At 45.3% G+C, this 15743-nt stretch overlaps 1 protein-coding gene across 4 annotated transcripts in view; it reads left to right on the top strand.

Annotated features, from left to right (window-relative positions):
• Positions 1–8734: 8734 nt before the first annotated feature.
• The window catches only part of QSER1 (glutamine and serine rich 1), a gene marked incomplete at both ends in the record, with an annotated part of 65852 nt that continues 58843 nt past the window's right edge, over positions 8735–15743 (top strand). For all 4 annotated transcript variants that reach the window (XM_084244982.1, XM_084244980.1, XM_084244981.1 and 1 more), the window contains one exon: positions 8735–8907. In XM_084244982.1, coding sequence (XP_084101108.1) covers positions 8735–8907 — 173 coding nt within the window. The remainder of the gene's footprint in view (positions 8908–15743) is intronic.

The following is a 15743-nucleotide window of genomic DNA, read 5'->3' as shown; positions in this document are numbered from 1 at the left end:
CTGTCTCTGGTGGATCCTCTCCCCCCCCACACCTCTGGCCTGTATGCATAAATAAAATATTTATATGCATAATAAAATATGCATAAATAAAATTCTTATATGCATAAATATGCATGAATAAAATATATATGCATAAATAAAATATGCATAAATAAAATATTCTTATTTTATATGCATAAATAAAATTCTTATATGCATAAATAAAATATTTAAAAAAAAAGACGCAACCTATGAAGCTATCCGCAGCCACTGCAATACAAGTTCGATCCCTGGCCAGGGAGCAACCCACATGGCGCAGCAAACCTCTCCTGAATTGCCCGCTGCTCCCCTCAACAGTGTGTTTCAGTCCGTCTGTCTGTTCTGTTCCCCACTCTGTCTCTGGTGAATTCTCTCACCCCCCGCACCTCTGGCCTGTACCCCAGTTCTTGTATGCATAAATAAATGATCTTTAAACAAAAAAGAATCAGGGCCTCCCGATGGCGTAGCGGTTGAGCGCTGGGTTGCGAAGCTGCCTGCAGCCTCTGCGGCGCCGGTTCAATCCCCAGCTGCTCCCCGGCCACTGGAGGAGGGTCCCGCATGGTGCTCAGACCTCTCCTGCCGCCCGCTGCTCCCCTCAGCAGTGTACTTAGGTCCTTCTGCCTGCTCTGCTCCCCGCTCTGGCTCTGGTGAATTCTCTCACCTCCCGCACTTCTGACTGTACCCAGTGCTTGTATATATAAATAAATAAATAAATCTTTAAAAAAAAAAAAGAATCATCAGTGGACACTGTAGTGAGCTGATTGGTGGTACCCCCCCAAAATGTGTCCAAGGTCAATATGGACTTATTGGGAAAAGGGTCTTTGAAGCTATAATTAAATTAAAGAGCATGAGCTGAGATCATCCTGGCTCACCCAAGAGGACCCTAAGTCCAACTACAAGTTTTTCTATAAAAGACAGACATAGGGCCTCCCTGGTGGTGCAGGGGTTAAAGACACAGCACTATCAAGCATCGCCAACCACCCCAGCTGGCCAGGGAGCTAACCCACATGGCGCAGCAGACCTTTCCTGTCTCACCGCTACTGCTTCCCTCCACAGTGTATTTCAGTAGATCTGCCTATTCTATCCCCCACTCTGTCTCTGGTGTATCCTCTCACACCCCCCCCCCCGTGACCCCCGCACCTCTGACCTACACCCTAGTTCTTTTTAAAAAAAATTTATTTATTTATGCATGCAAGAACTGGGGTACAGGCCAGAGGTGCAGGGGTGTGTGCATGAGAGGATTCACCACAGACAGAATGGAGAGCAGAACAGGCAGAGTGACTGAAATACACTGTTGAGGGGAGCAGTGAGCAAGACAGTAGAGATCTGCTTTGCCATATGGATCAGTTCTCTGGCCAGGGATCGAACTCATGCTGCAGTAGCTGCCAATAGCATCATATTGCTGTGACTTAACCACCTTGCACCACCAGGGAGGCCCCAAATTTTGGGGGTTTTAGAGTCAAACACAGCTATTTCGAGCTCCACTTATTCTATTGTCAATTTATATTAGCTTGCATGATTTGGGGTGATAGTTAATTTCATTAAACCTTGATTTTCTGTAAAATGTGAATATTGATAACCATGGCCTACATTAAAGGTTATTTTGAGGCTTAAATGCAAAAATCCATGTAAAGTCTACAGTGCAGGATCTAATGCAGATGTTTTCAACACATATTGGTTATTCTGATGACAAGAGCTATGGTCAAGGGCCTCCCTGGTGGTGCAAGGGGTTAAGCACAGCACTGTGAAGCTGTTCACAGCCTCTGCAGCATGAGTTCGATCCCCGGCCAGCCAGGGAGCTACCCACATGGTGCAGCAGACCTCGCCTGACTCGCCCGTTGCTCCCCTCAGCAGTGTTTTTCAGTTGGTCTGCCTGTTCTGCTCCCCACTCTGTCTCTGGTGAATTCTCTCACCCCCCCATACCTCTGGCCTGTACTCCGGTTCTTGTATGCATAAATAAATAAAATAAATCTTAAAAAAAAAAAGAGCTATGGTCGACAGGAGCAGATATATTTATTTATTTATTTTAAAGATTTATTTAAGTCTTCCAAAGAAACAGGCTTTAGGGCCTTTAGGTGGCACAGAGGTTAAAGATACAGTGCTATCAAACTATCTCTAGCCATTGCAGCAGGAATTTGATTCCTGGCCTGCCAGGGAGCTAATCCATAAGGTACCGCAGACCTCTCCTGTGTCACCCGCTGATGCTCCCATCAGCAGTGTATTTTAGTAGATCAGCCTGTTCTGCTCCCCACTGTCTTTTTCTTTTTTTAAAGATTTATTTATTTGTGCATACAGGAACTGGGGTATAGACCAGAGGTTTGGGGGGGGTGCTGGTGGTGAGAGGATTCACCAGCGACAGAGTGGGGTACACATAGACTGAAATACACTGCTGAAGGGAGCAGTGGGGAAGTCAGGAGAGGTCTGCTGCGCCATGTGGGTAGCTCCCTGGCCCCCGATGGAACTTGTGCTGCAATGGCTGTGGATAGCTTCTTAGGTTGTGCCTTAACGCCATGCACCACCAGGGAGGCCCACTCTGTCTCTTTTGAATCCTCTCATCCCCCGCACCTCAGCCTACATCGTCGTTCTTGTATGTATAAATAAATCTTTAAAAAAAAAAAAAAAGCAGGGCCTCCCCGGTGGCGCAGCGGTTGAGCGCTGGGTTGCGAAGCTGCCCGCAGCCTCTGCAGCGCCGGTTCCATCCCCAGCTGCTCCCCGGCCACTGGAGGAGGGTCCCACATGGCGCGCAGACCTCTCCTGCCGCCCGCTGCTCCCCTCAGCAGTGTACTCCGGTCCTTCTGCCTGTTCTGCTCCCCGCTCTGGCTCTGGTGAATTCTCTTACCCTCCCACACTTCTGACTGTACCCAGTGCTTGTATAAATAAATAAATAAATATTAAAAAAAAAAAAAAAGCAGGCTTTAAATATAGCTGTTCTGATTCCATTGCTGTCTTCTGAGGGCTATAGCAGACAGGAAAGAGGAATTAAAGATGACTGATAAGGTCAAGGCTTGGAGACAGAGAAATGACAGTGGGAATTACTTCATTTCCTTGTTTTAATTTAATTATTGGTGTCAACCTAAAAGACTGAAATCAAGGTCAACCTGGCAAAGACAGGGCAAAGACTAGACAATGCCACAATAGAAAGGAACAGTGGAAAACAACCTAATCATTTCCTACATTTCTGATATTATCAGTGAAATCATTTGACCTTCTTAGATCTTTCTAATTGATGATTGGTCTATTTGTAGCATGAGAATGTATGGACTTCTTGACTACATTTCTAGTAAAGCGACTTCAAATTCTGCATTTCCTAATGGAGGGTAGTCTTCCCCATAATGGTCAGATTGGCTTTTCTAGTATGCCCAATAGGCCTTTCCAGAACATGTCAATTTAGCATATCGATTAAGAGTTAAGGTCAATCAAGAATCTCCAGACTCAGGAGAAATGTTGCCCATTCCCTTAACTATCTAAAAGAATGAAAACTGGAAGTATTACATAGAATGAGGACTTTTATTGGAAATAACCTTTCTATTGAAGAAAATTTTCTACATGGCAGGGTAAACATCTAATTACAGAGCATCTGGCTTTGTCAAATAAGTCGTCGCTGCCATACTGAGACCCCCTCCTCTCTCCTTGAAACCCCAAGTCCCTTAGCCCATTCCTTAGCTCAAGATATACTCGTCTTGCACCATTTGCTTTAGGATCTACATCTGGGTAGTTTCTCTGCATGTGTGCAATTAAATTTTTTCTTTTCTCCTACTAATGTCTGATGTTAATTTAATTATTGATCAGTCAGAAGAACCCAGAAAGGTAGGGGGAAATTTCCTCTCTGCCCCATACCAACAAGCTAATAAACATGTCTGCTTCAGTGGAGATGGAGTTCCATTGCTCCCTCCCCCAGCTGATTGCTTCCATTACCTTAAAGCAAGTTGCTGAACACTGGGCCTCAGTTTCCTCAACTACAAAATGAAAGTAATGAACTAAATGTAATTCCTTCAAGCATCCTACTTAGTGGCCCATGTTGCCATGTTGGGTACCAAACTGTTATAGGGCAACCCCTATGTAAAATGGGTTGCCTGACTCTGGGTCCTCATCCATGTGCTTGGAAGGGACTTCTAATGAGACTCAACTGCTGGCACACATAAAAAGGTTAATAAAGTGTTTATTTACAAAAAGGGGAAATGAAGAATAGAATAACTCAGGAAGAAAGATGGAGATAAATTGGTGAATGTGTCCTATAATTTCCGCTGAGCTGGGACCCCAATAGCACGCAGAAAGCCAGAGAAAACCAAGGACCCCCCCCCCCCAAGACTTACCATATCTGGTTATATAACAAGACTGGCTGCTTAACTCTATCCTTAGTTCCCAGCAATCCTCCCTTTGGTGGTGATGACATTATGGGATTTGTAGTCCTTGGTGTCTTGGATCTCTTTGGTCTGGGGTGGGGTGGAGTCCATAAAACCTGTGTTTATGTAGTTTGTTCAGAAGTTCGAAAAATGTGGGGACACTGTCATGGACATACTCTAAGTTGTCACTAACTCTTAGCTAATAAACTCAGAAGGAAGTGAAGATGGGGTTGTGTTAGGGGGAAAGGATGTCCTGAGCTAATCCCATACAGGATTTGTGGACTCCACTCCCACTTCAGACTAAAGCCATCAAGACATTGGGAAAGACAAATCCCATCACCACCAAAGAGAGGGTGGCTGGGACCTGAGGGTGGAGTTAAGCAGTCAGGTTGGGTATAAAAACCAAACACGTGGGCCTTGGGCTGGCTGTCGCTCGCCTCCTGGCTTCACGGCTTCTGGCTTGTGGCCAGCTCTCAGAGCGCCATTTGGGATTCCAGATTGGCAGATTGGGTAGGACTCATTTAAAACTTTGTCTCCCACTTTTCTCCCTGAGCTGTACATTTCCTCATTTCCCCTTCCCTTGTAAATAAACCTTTTATTAACCTTTCGCGTGTGCCTGCAGTAGAGCATTGATAAGTCCTTTTAAGCGTGTGGGTGAGGACCCACAGTTAGGCACCCCGTTTTATATCGGGGTTGCTCTACAACAGTTGGAGTAAGAGGAAAAATTTCTGCTTAAGTGTAGGACTTAGGGCCTCCCAAGTGGTGCAGCAGGTTGAGCGCAGCACTGTGAAGCTGTCCACAGCCTCTGCAGCGTGGTTTGATTCTGGGCTGCTGGCCAGGGTGATACCCACATGGCGCAGCAGACCTCTCCTGTCGCACCCGCTGCTCCCCTCTGCAGTGTATTTCATTCAGTCTGTCTGTTCTGGTGAATTATCCCACCCTCCCATGCCTCTAGCCTGTACCCCACTTCTTGTATAAATAAATAAATCTTAAAAAAAAAATGCGTCTTACAACCAACCAAACTGCCTTTGATCTAATCAATTTCAAATCTTCAATTTCAAGTCAATTTTAGGACTGAGATAGAAATACTGGTTTGTTTGCTTGTTTCAGAAAGGAATACATAAAATGACTACAATGAATTTCTGAATGTTTTTAAAATAGTGTCTATATTTATTCATACAATAAACATGTATTGAGAGCCAATAAAATGCCAGGCAAATCACTAAATATTGTGGACACAAGGGTAGGTTAAATACAACTCTTGCCTTTAGGAAATTCATGATGTGTAAGGGAAAGAGGCAGATATTCAACTAATTATAAAGCAACATGATAGCGTTACATATAATAACTGTAATAAGCACTATAAAGCAAATGAAAAGGAAGCAATTGGTTTTGCACTAGGAAGTTGGGTAAATGTCATGGACAACATGATGTTTACCTTAGATCTTGAAAGATGAAGATGTTCCAAAGAATGCAGTGAACATTTCTATTTAAAGCAAGAACAGAGCCTCCCTGGTGGCGCAAGGGGTTAAGCACTGCACAGAGAAGCGATCCTCAGCCTCTGCAGCACCCCCACCCCGCAGGCCAGGGTGCTACCCACATGGCCAAGCAGACCTCTCCTGTCTCACCTGCTGCTCCCCTCAGCAGTGTATTTCAGTCAGTCTGCCTGTTCTGTTCCCCACTCTGTCTCTGGTGAATCCTTTCACCCCACCCCCACCTCCGCATCTCTGGCCAGTACCCAGCTATTGCATGCATAAATAAAAATAAAATCCGTTTTTTTAAAGACTTATTTATTTATGCATACAAAAGCTGGGGTACAGGCCAGAGATGCGGGGGGGTGGGGGTGGGGGTGGTGAGAGTACTCACCAGAGACAGAGCAGGGAACAGAACAGGCAAACTGACTGAAATACACTGCTGAGGGGAGCAGTGGGTAGACAGGAGAGGTCTGCTGCGCCATGTGGGTTTCTCCCTGGCCAGCCGGGGATCGAACTCATGCTGCAGAGACTAGCGGATTGCTTCATAGTGTGGTGCTTAACCCCTAGCACCACCAGGGAGGCCCTAAAAATAAAATCTTAAAAAAATAAAATAAAATAAAGTAAGAACAAAGCCCCTTATAGATTTTTGTTCTGTCTGGATCAGACTTAAAACAGCGTAATTGGGACATAGTTGAAAGAAAGTATATTTTCAGTTGGAAAATTATTAGATAAGGATCACCAATTTTATCAAGAAGGTTTAAAGCTGTCACCTGTAGACAGGTTGTAACACTGGAAATATATTCTCTTGACTTAGGGTCAACCAAGGAAATTCCACTTAGTAGGAAAAGGAGCATCATATATGGTGAAAATGTAATACTATTTTTAAATACAATTTTCCCCTTAACATCTTTTCTCTGATTTATGTGACATAAACAAACTATCTATATATAATGGCGTAAGAGACTATAAAGGTTTTATTGCCACTTGTTTGGTATTGCCTGCATAACTCACTCTAAGTACCAGTTGTGTGTATCTCAAACTAAGTGCCATAAAACATTTATAGCATGCCACTCCACTTCCATAGAGACAAAAGTGTAGTGCTCACAGAAATACTTTAAAATGTAATAGCTTGTAGAGAATACTTAGATTGCCCATCTGCAGTCTGCAGTAAGAAAAATAAATGTAGTAAGGAAGACTTAAGTTACTTCTCTGCAGGATCTCATATTATGTGGCAAATTCCTTCCCCAGGGAAAGCACTCTCAAAGATACCCTCATAAAATGCATACTGGAATTAACATAAAATTGGCAATGTCACTAGTGTCTACACGTTTGAATTCATTTGTAAATAACTACTCAACTTCCTTACTTCCCCACCCCAGGACCAGACTCCAAGCATCACAGGTGCAGAAAGATTTACTAAAAGGAATGAATAGGAACAAAAGGAGGTAGGCGCCTGGAGGAAAACAAAATCTCCGAGAGCAAAATTAATCTCGGAAGTAATAGCAGATACAATACCCGATATTGCTGAAGTTTAAGCTGCTTTAAAAATGGTGATCAGAGATAATGTTATCAAATTTAGTAGGTCTGATTTGCTTAAACCTTTTGTACTTATCTTGAGGGGTAGATATTTGCCCTAAGCACTTAATAGGTGTTAAATCAGTATCGATTTTTTAGTGGTCAATAAATATAAACTTTATTGTTATCTTTAGCTTTTAGTTCATGCCTCGAGGACCAACAATTTTTCTTACCTCCAAGTTTCACTATTCACGAGTTACTAGAAAAAAATACAACTCTGACGGGCAAAAGAATCTTAAGTTACTCCCCACCAAACAGTTTGGAGATCAGATAGAAGTTAGATTCCAAGTCTCAAACAAAAAAACTCCAACACTAAATGTGCAGAGAGTTTGAATTCATTGCAATTAGTCGGTGGTTGGGTTAATCAATGAAGAGACAGTATTTATCTCGGGATAGAAGAATCTGAATCTAGAAAGGGCGGGGGGTGGTGGAAATCGCCAAAGTGGGGGTGGGGAGGGTTGCTTGGAAAAGAATACGTTTGAATTTGAATCTTTTTGAATATAAATCTCCCCTAACAGCAGGAAAAGGGTCCTCCAGCCCGGCGAGCTTTCGGGCAGGAAGGGAGTAAACGGAACTTTGCAAACAGCCCGCTCAGCTGTTTCTGGTCTGGGCGAGGTGCGGAGAGAGAAAGCGCGTTATGGGAACCGAGTACCGGGGGGCACACGAAGGAGCGCGAAGGGGCAAATAACGCGCCCCGGGCAAAGCGCCGACAAGACGCCCCGCGCCCCCTCGCAGCACCCACGCCGGGGTCCGCCCGCCCCCCGCGGACGGCGCCTCCAAGCGCGGGGGCACGGGGCGGGGGGGCACCCCTCGGGCCCCGGGGCCCGCCGAGCGCGCAGGCCTCGCGCCTTCTCCGTCCCGCCGGCCCCCGCGAGGCGGCCGGAGCCGCCGAGGCCTGGGGCCGCCGGGCCGCGAGCGGGGCGCGCGGGGCGCGGGGGGCGGGGCGCGGCCGCGGGCGGAGGGGGCGGGAGGTGCATCCTGGGAAATCCACCAACATGGGGCGCCGCGGCCGCCGTCGCCGCCGCGAGTCCCGGCCGCCAGCGCCGCCGCTCCCCTGACGCCTGCTCGGGGCCTCGCCGCGCGCCGCGGCCCCGCTCCCGCGGCAGACAGGCCCGCGCGCCCCCGCCCCGCCCCCGCCCGCCCGCGCCGCCCGCGCCGCCCGCGCCCGCCCGCGCCCGCCGGGGCCATGTGAGGGGGCCGCTCCCGCCGTCGCCGCCTCCTCTTCCTCCCCCGCCCCTCCCCTCCCCTCCCCTCCCTCCCTCCCGCCCCCCTCGCGCTGGGCCCCGCGGAGCCCCCACTGCCGCCGCCGCCGCCGCCCCCGCGATGGACAGGAACTACGCGACCTCCGGCTTCGCCGACCCGCCGCCGCCGCCCGCGCCCCCCGCCGCCGCCGCCAGCGCCGCCGCGCCGCCCCCCGCCCCCGCCTGGGCCTACGAGCCCCGCGCCGCGGCCGGCGCCGCCAGCAGCAGCCGCAGCAGCCCCAGCCTCAAGGCCAGGTAGGGCGGGTGGGCGGCGGGGTCGCGGCGGGCCGGGAGAGGCCGGGGATTGCTCGCGGCCTGCGCGCCCGTGCCGCGCCGCCCGGGGCCCGCGCGGGGGGCCCGCCTCTCGCCGCGCGCCCGGGGAGCGGCTGCTGCCGCCGCGGGACGGCGCGGGGGTGGGGGCGCCCCGGGCTGGAATCGCGCCCGGGCTGGCCGGGACGCGCGAGGGGGCGGCCGGCCGCGGGGCTCCGTCCCCTCGCGGGTCCTGGGCTCTCACGCGGAGAAGTTTGGGTTCGGGGCTGAGCTCGGCGATCCGGGAGATCCAGGGCTGGCTCCGGGGTGCCGAGATTTTCGGGGCAGTGACATTCCATTGTATTGGAACGTCGATGCCCGACAATGCGGGCTTGGGGGGCCCCTGAAGTGCGGGTGGGGGGGCGGGAGAGGAAGAGGCACCGAGCGGGTCCCTGACATTGCGGGGCGGGGGAGGCCCAGGCTGGGGGCCCGGGAGGGGGCCCGGCGGGGCGCGAACGCTCGCCCGGGGCTGGGTGACATATGTTTGCAGGGGTGGCCGGGATGGAGCTGTTTCTCTTCCACGCGTTCAGAGTTACTCTGGGGTTTCCTCCCCTGTTAACAGCAGCAGGAAGTAAGGAATTTCTTTGCCTTCAGAGTCGGGGGGGTGACTTAGGACTTGTGAGGAAATTGGAGGGGTGGGGGGTTCGGTGAATTCCATAAAGGTTGCAGAACCGAGCGTGCTGCCCCATCGCGGCTTCTGGAGCCCCGGCTCATTATGTCGCGCGGGGTTCAAGAGTTCATCTTTGCTCCAGCACGACCAAGGGAATGTAAAATGTTGACTCTTACTAGATATTTAAGCTCGCGGGAAATGTGTAATAGTGCCACACCGAGAAACGGTTCATTTGAATGATAACTGGAAGGCGTGGTCTGGTGTGGACGGTTCGGGAGCGGGGTGTTTTAAAGCCACCTCTGCCGAACAATGCAGAATCTGGTAGGTGCAGCCTCTGATTACCAGGGGACCAGGGAATCCTGGGTTGCTAATGACTTCATCCTCAGCTACCAACAGGAAGCTGCATGGCTTTATGATCTCTCAGATTTCTTCATTATTGTCACTACGAAAGTGAACTTTTTTTTTTTACTTTATATACTACAGTGTACTAGGTAATCTTCTTTGTTTTTATGAAAGTTCCACATTCATGATTTGGCGAATATAAGAGAAGAGTAATTGGTCTTTGTCTTAGATAGTACCTTGGGATGATTGTGAAAAAATGAGAAAAATTTGGTTCAAGAAAACGGAAATAAGCTTTCCTAGACATTTTTAGGTCCTTTGTTTAAAAGAGCTACGGTTTAAAAAATTAATAATAGGATGTTCTAATTTAGAATTAAATAATTGCCTTTCACAAATAATCATAACTTTGTGTTATATACAAATAGACATTTTAAGGAGTTTAATAAAAAAGAGCACTTTTTCCATTATTTCTCTGTTGGTAATTTTACTATCATTCTTTCAGGTAGCTTTTGCATGGAATATGATAGTTCACAAATTAAAATTTCTCTTCAGTGAACAGCAATGATAGGTATTCCTGAAGCATATTTTATGTTTTAAGTGAAGAATGCTTTATTAGGTAAATGAAATAAAATGCTGCCTCGTTTTTTCTATTTCTTTTAGCAGAGTACTTCTGAGGCAAGAACTTAAAATCTACTTGTCATATATTCTAAATGTTATTTATCAAAGTAACAAAGAATGACTTACCAAACACATATGAAAACAGTAAGTAGATCCATTTAGAAAACAAATTTTATTTATTGGAAGTTTTTCATTCATAAGTGCTAACCTCCACCCCATTCCTTTTTAAAAAATGTATTTTGGGAGTGGGGTCAGCTAAATTATACCAGGAGAAATGCAGAATTCCCCCTCCCCCACCAACTTGCTTTGTTAACATTTTGTGTTAGGATCAGGCCATCTGTACAGGGCTACACACATTTCTTAATTGTACCTCATTTTATTTCTCAAATTGCACAATGTCCTCTGTGAATTCAGTAACAGTGAAAATATTGAATCTGAAATATGCCCAATCTTTAAGTATTCTATATTTTCAGAAGCCTATTCATATTTTTATAACATTAAAAATAGTTTTTTCGTAATTCATGTATTAGTTGAATGTTTTTGTCCCCCTTGTGGCAGTTTCTTCTTAAAGGTGCAAATGAGTACGTGTGATGATGTAATATGGATACTTATCCATAAAGAATTAGCCTGTCTGTCACCTTGTTCCTAGTAACCTATTCTGAAACTAACATATGGTATTAACATTCAGTTGTTACTGACATGAAATCTAAGATCCTACTCTATGTCTTCACTCCTGAAATGTAGCAGTCTCCTCAGTAGATGGAAAAAATCGTTGCTAAACAGTTATGAGTTTGAAACAGTATTTTTGGGGATAACAGATCCATCTGATATTAAAGGATTTCTACTGTTTTAATGTTTGAGTATAAAAAACTAGTGAAAATGATGCATTCTTACCTTAAATGTGGTTTATAGAGATATTTCTGACTATTTCTAACATATTACTTGCGAGGGACTACATGGGATGTTCACAGATAAGAACTGGTCCTCTAAATTTCCGTTTATATATGTTCTTCTTGGTTAGTTTTAGTACCAAATGAGCATATCAATACTTTGTCTGTCACCATGCAGTTGGAAATACTTGTGTGGGGCTATTTTAGATACTGTAAATACCTCTGTACACTTTTGGAAATTAGACCATCATCAGGAAGCTACAGACCTGCTGACTTTTCTCTACCTGATATTTATATCTTGTATAGAACATGAAGAGACAGGTAATTTCATCATGGTAAGTGTATTTGTATTTGGATATATAGGTACCAGAAAGTAACTAAATGCAAATGTTTTATAATAGATTTTTGGTTTTTGCTTTTCTAACCTGAAAATCTGTTTTGTTTTTGCCACCAGTTTAAAAGATTTCCTAATACTTGTTTTTCTAATTATAGTATGAATGTGTCATAAATATGATAGGTATCCATCCAAAAAATAAAGTAATTATTATATGAAGGACATTTGGAGTAAGTTTTAAAACTAGAGTTTTCCCTCTAGGTTTTTGAAAAAGGCCTTGTAAGATAACAATTTATGAGGAGTGGGGACAATCCCAAATTTGTGAAAATTCATTTCTAATGAACTTCTGGTGTTCACAAAGTATATTACCATAGAAACAATGTCGTACACAATAGTAGCTATCATGCACAAGTCAGTTTGTGCTAGCTCTTGTTTTAATTAATATACATTTATTTAATTCTCACAAAAATCCTTTGAAGTAGGTATTATCTTTTTTTTTTTCTTTTTTTTAAGATTTACTTATTTATACAAGAACGGGCATGCAGGCCAGATGTGCGGGAGGGTGAGAGGATTCACCAGAGACAGAGTGGGGAACAGAACAGGCAGACTGATGAAATACACTGCTGAGGGGAGCAGCGGTTGAGACAGGAGAGGTCTGCTGCTCCCTGTGGGTTTCTCTGCGGCCAGCCAGGATCGAACCAGCACTGCAGAGGCTGTGGACAGCTTCACAGTGCGGCGCTCATCCGCCTTTGCCACCAGGGAGGCCTGAAGTAGATATTATCTTTACCTTCCTTTATGAATGGGGGAACTGAGGCATAAAAACATTAAGATCAGTAAATAAAGGAGTTGAGATTTAAACCTTGGCATCATAGGTCTGAAGCTTGCATTGTTTAATTCCTGTACTGCAAAACAGCTTCAAGGTAAGATCATTTAATACTGTAGTGTACCTATTGTGAATTAAATGAGCTTCTGTAGGCTGATCTAGAAACCATCCATCAATGATAAACTTATTTCAGTGATCTTTGTCACTAATGGCCATTTGTTTCCTGATAGAAAGATGCTTACTTTTACTTCCATAGCACTTTTCCTCTTCTCTCTCTGGCCCACTGCTCTCCCCTATTCTTCACTAGCTCTTTAATCTGTACATGTTGTTTCCTCAGGGCTTGGAATTAATATAATTTATTAACCATTCTGTTGCTCCCTCTTGAGGACATCACATCATGCCCATGACTTTACATACCATCTCTGGAGATGCCTGTATATGTACCTAAAGCCCAGATCTCTTCTGAGCACCTAATCACATGTCAGCAACTTCTTTGAACCTTAACTTGGGTATATAAGGGCATTTAGTGATGCACTCATATTTTCCCTACCCATTTACTTCTAGTGAGGCCCATCTCAGTAATTACACCGTTTTTCACCTAGTTATTCAGGTCAGAACCTGGGAGTTGTGTGTGCTCAGTTACTAAGCCCCAGTGCTTTTTCATCTTTTAAACATATGTGGAAATCGGGCCTCCCTGATGGCACAAGGGGTTAAGCAGCGCACTGTGAAGCAATCCGCAGCATCTGCAGCACGAGTTCAATCCCCGGCCCGCCAGAGAGAAACCCACGTGGCCCAGCAGAGCTCTCCTGTCTCTCCCGCTGCTCCCCGCAGCAGTATGTTTCAGTCAGTCTGCTTGTTCTGTTCCCTACTCTGTCTCTGGTGAATCCTCTCACCCCTACCCCCCTCATTTCTGGCCTGTCCCTCAGTTCTTGTATGCATAAATAAATAAATCTTTTAAAAAATAAATAAATATATCTGGAAATCACTTACTTATTTCTGTTTCCATTGCTCAACCCTAATCCAAGCTACCATTATTTTTCACTCAGATAACTGTAAGTAGCCTCCTAAGTCATCTTGAATTTTTTCTTCCCACCAATGCATTCTTCCCGTAGCATCCAAAGTGTTAAAACAAAACGTAAATCTACAGTTGGGTCTTGTTACTCCTTTGCTTAGAACCTTTCCATGGCTACACCTACCTTTTCAGGTCAAGTTTTAAAAATTCCTCTTATATGGACCTTATGTGGTCCTGCATTTACTGACCTACTTCAAATTCCTTGGATCATCCTATCTTAAAATTATAATATATGCTGTTACTTCCACCTAGATAACTCATGCTTTCCCCATCTCCCAATTTAATTTCCTAAGGTTTCACATAGAAACCCACTGCCATCCAAGCTTGACCCCTGTTAATTTGTGCAGTTGTATATGTTTTTACAATACGTTTATGTAATACCTAGATATACCTTTATGCTGTTTATGTAACAGGTATCTTCCTCTCTAGAATGGAAGTTCTTTACGTTCTGTTTTGTTTACAGCTATGCATTTGGTATTTAGTACCTGGCATATAGTTGGTGTTTATTTTTTATATTTTTTGAAGATTTATTTATTTATGCATACAAGAGAGCTGGGGCACAGACTAGAGATGCGGGGGTTGAGAGGATTCACCAGAGACAGAGTGGGGAACAGAATAGGCAGACTGACTGAAACACGCTGCTGAGGGGAGCAGCGGGAGAGACAGGAGAGGTCTGCCTTGCCATGTAGGTTGCTCCCTGGCCAGCCAGGGATTGACTCATGCTTCAGAAGCTGCGGATTGCTTCGTAGTGCGCTGCTTAACCCCTTGAGCCACCAGGGAGACCCCCCCCATATAGTTGGTGTTTAATACTTCCATTTGACATGGAACCAAAGCTCTGTCTTAGTGTGAAAATTGGAAGCCCTTCTCTTCCTTCTGCTGCTTCTATTGTTCCGTCTTCCCCTTTGCCCAGTAATAGGGACCTTGATGAAGACTTTAGTGTATTCGTGATTATGATTGGTTAGAAGTGTAAGGATGGGGCCTCCCCGGTGGCGCAGCGGTTGAGTGCTAGGTTGCGAAGCTGCCCGCAGCCTCTGCTGCACCGGTTCGATCCCCAGCTGCTCCCCAGCCACCGGAGGAGGATCCCACATGGCGCGCAGACCTCTCCTGCCGCCCGCTGCTCCCCTCAGCAGTGTACTTTGGTCCTTCTGCCTGTTCTGCTCCCCGCTCTGGCTCACAAATAAATAAATAAATCTTAAAAAAAAAAAGTGTAAGGATGGATATAGGTTGCTGCTTGCTTACTGCCTCTCCTTGTTGTGCTCTCAGGAACAATAAGCAATGACTTTTTTCAAGCAAAATATAGTAAATATTTGTGTGCCTACTATATGGAAGGCACTATTGCCTTTATCCTTAAGTACTGTATTTCTGAAAGCTTGAGAAATCAAATGGCAAGTATTCATTCAATCATTAAAATGTAGTGAACTTTTCTAAGTTTCTGTAACTAAGCTAAGTTCTGTAGGGAATCACAGAAATGAAAAAGACACTGTCCTGTATCAAAGAATTTATGATTCAGAACAGTGACAGGGTAATACACTTGCTGCCTCTCTACTTGGCTTCTAAATGTCGAAGGGTCCAGCATGACCCTTCACTGGCATTGGTGTTTCCTCCTTTTTTCTTCTCTCTCCATTCACCCTAGGTGAGTTGCCAGATATATCATATAACTTCAAATTTATAGCTCTAGATTTGCTATTTATCGCTCTAGCTCCCTCCCTGTCATCTCCACTTAGACACTGAATATGTATTTCAAATATAGTATGTTCAAGACATGATTATTAACCTCCAGCCGGTCTCCTCCTTTAATTTTCACACCCTCAGTAAATACTACTGTCTCTTATTTCATGGTTCAGGGTCAAGATGGTGGAGCCATTTATGATTCATCTCTTTCCTCCCATATCCAATCCTCTGAGCAAATCTTGTTAGTTTGATCTCCATACTCAGAATTTCCAGCATGGAGTGCTGCATTTGTTTCTTACTGCTTTCCTTGTGCTTCTACTTTAGTCCTTTTAAATTTATTAAGCATGAGTTAATTTTCAAAATATGTATCAGGTAATGTCATTACCCTGCTTAAAACCTAGTGTTATTCAGGAAAATCCAAAATC

The sequence above is a fragment of the Talpa europaea genome (genome assembly GCF_964194135.1).
Source record: "Talpa europaea genome assembly, chromosome: 1".
In the NCBI taxonomy this organism is placed as follows: Eukaryota; Metazoa; Chordata; class Mammalia; order Eulipotyphla; family Talpidae; genus Talpa; species Talpa europaea.
The sequence above is the reverse complement of the archived record's forward strand: the minus strand, read 5'-3'. Positions and strand labels throughout refer to the sequence as shown.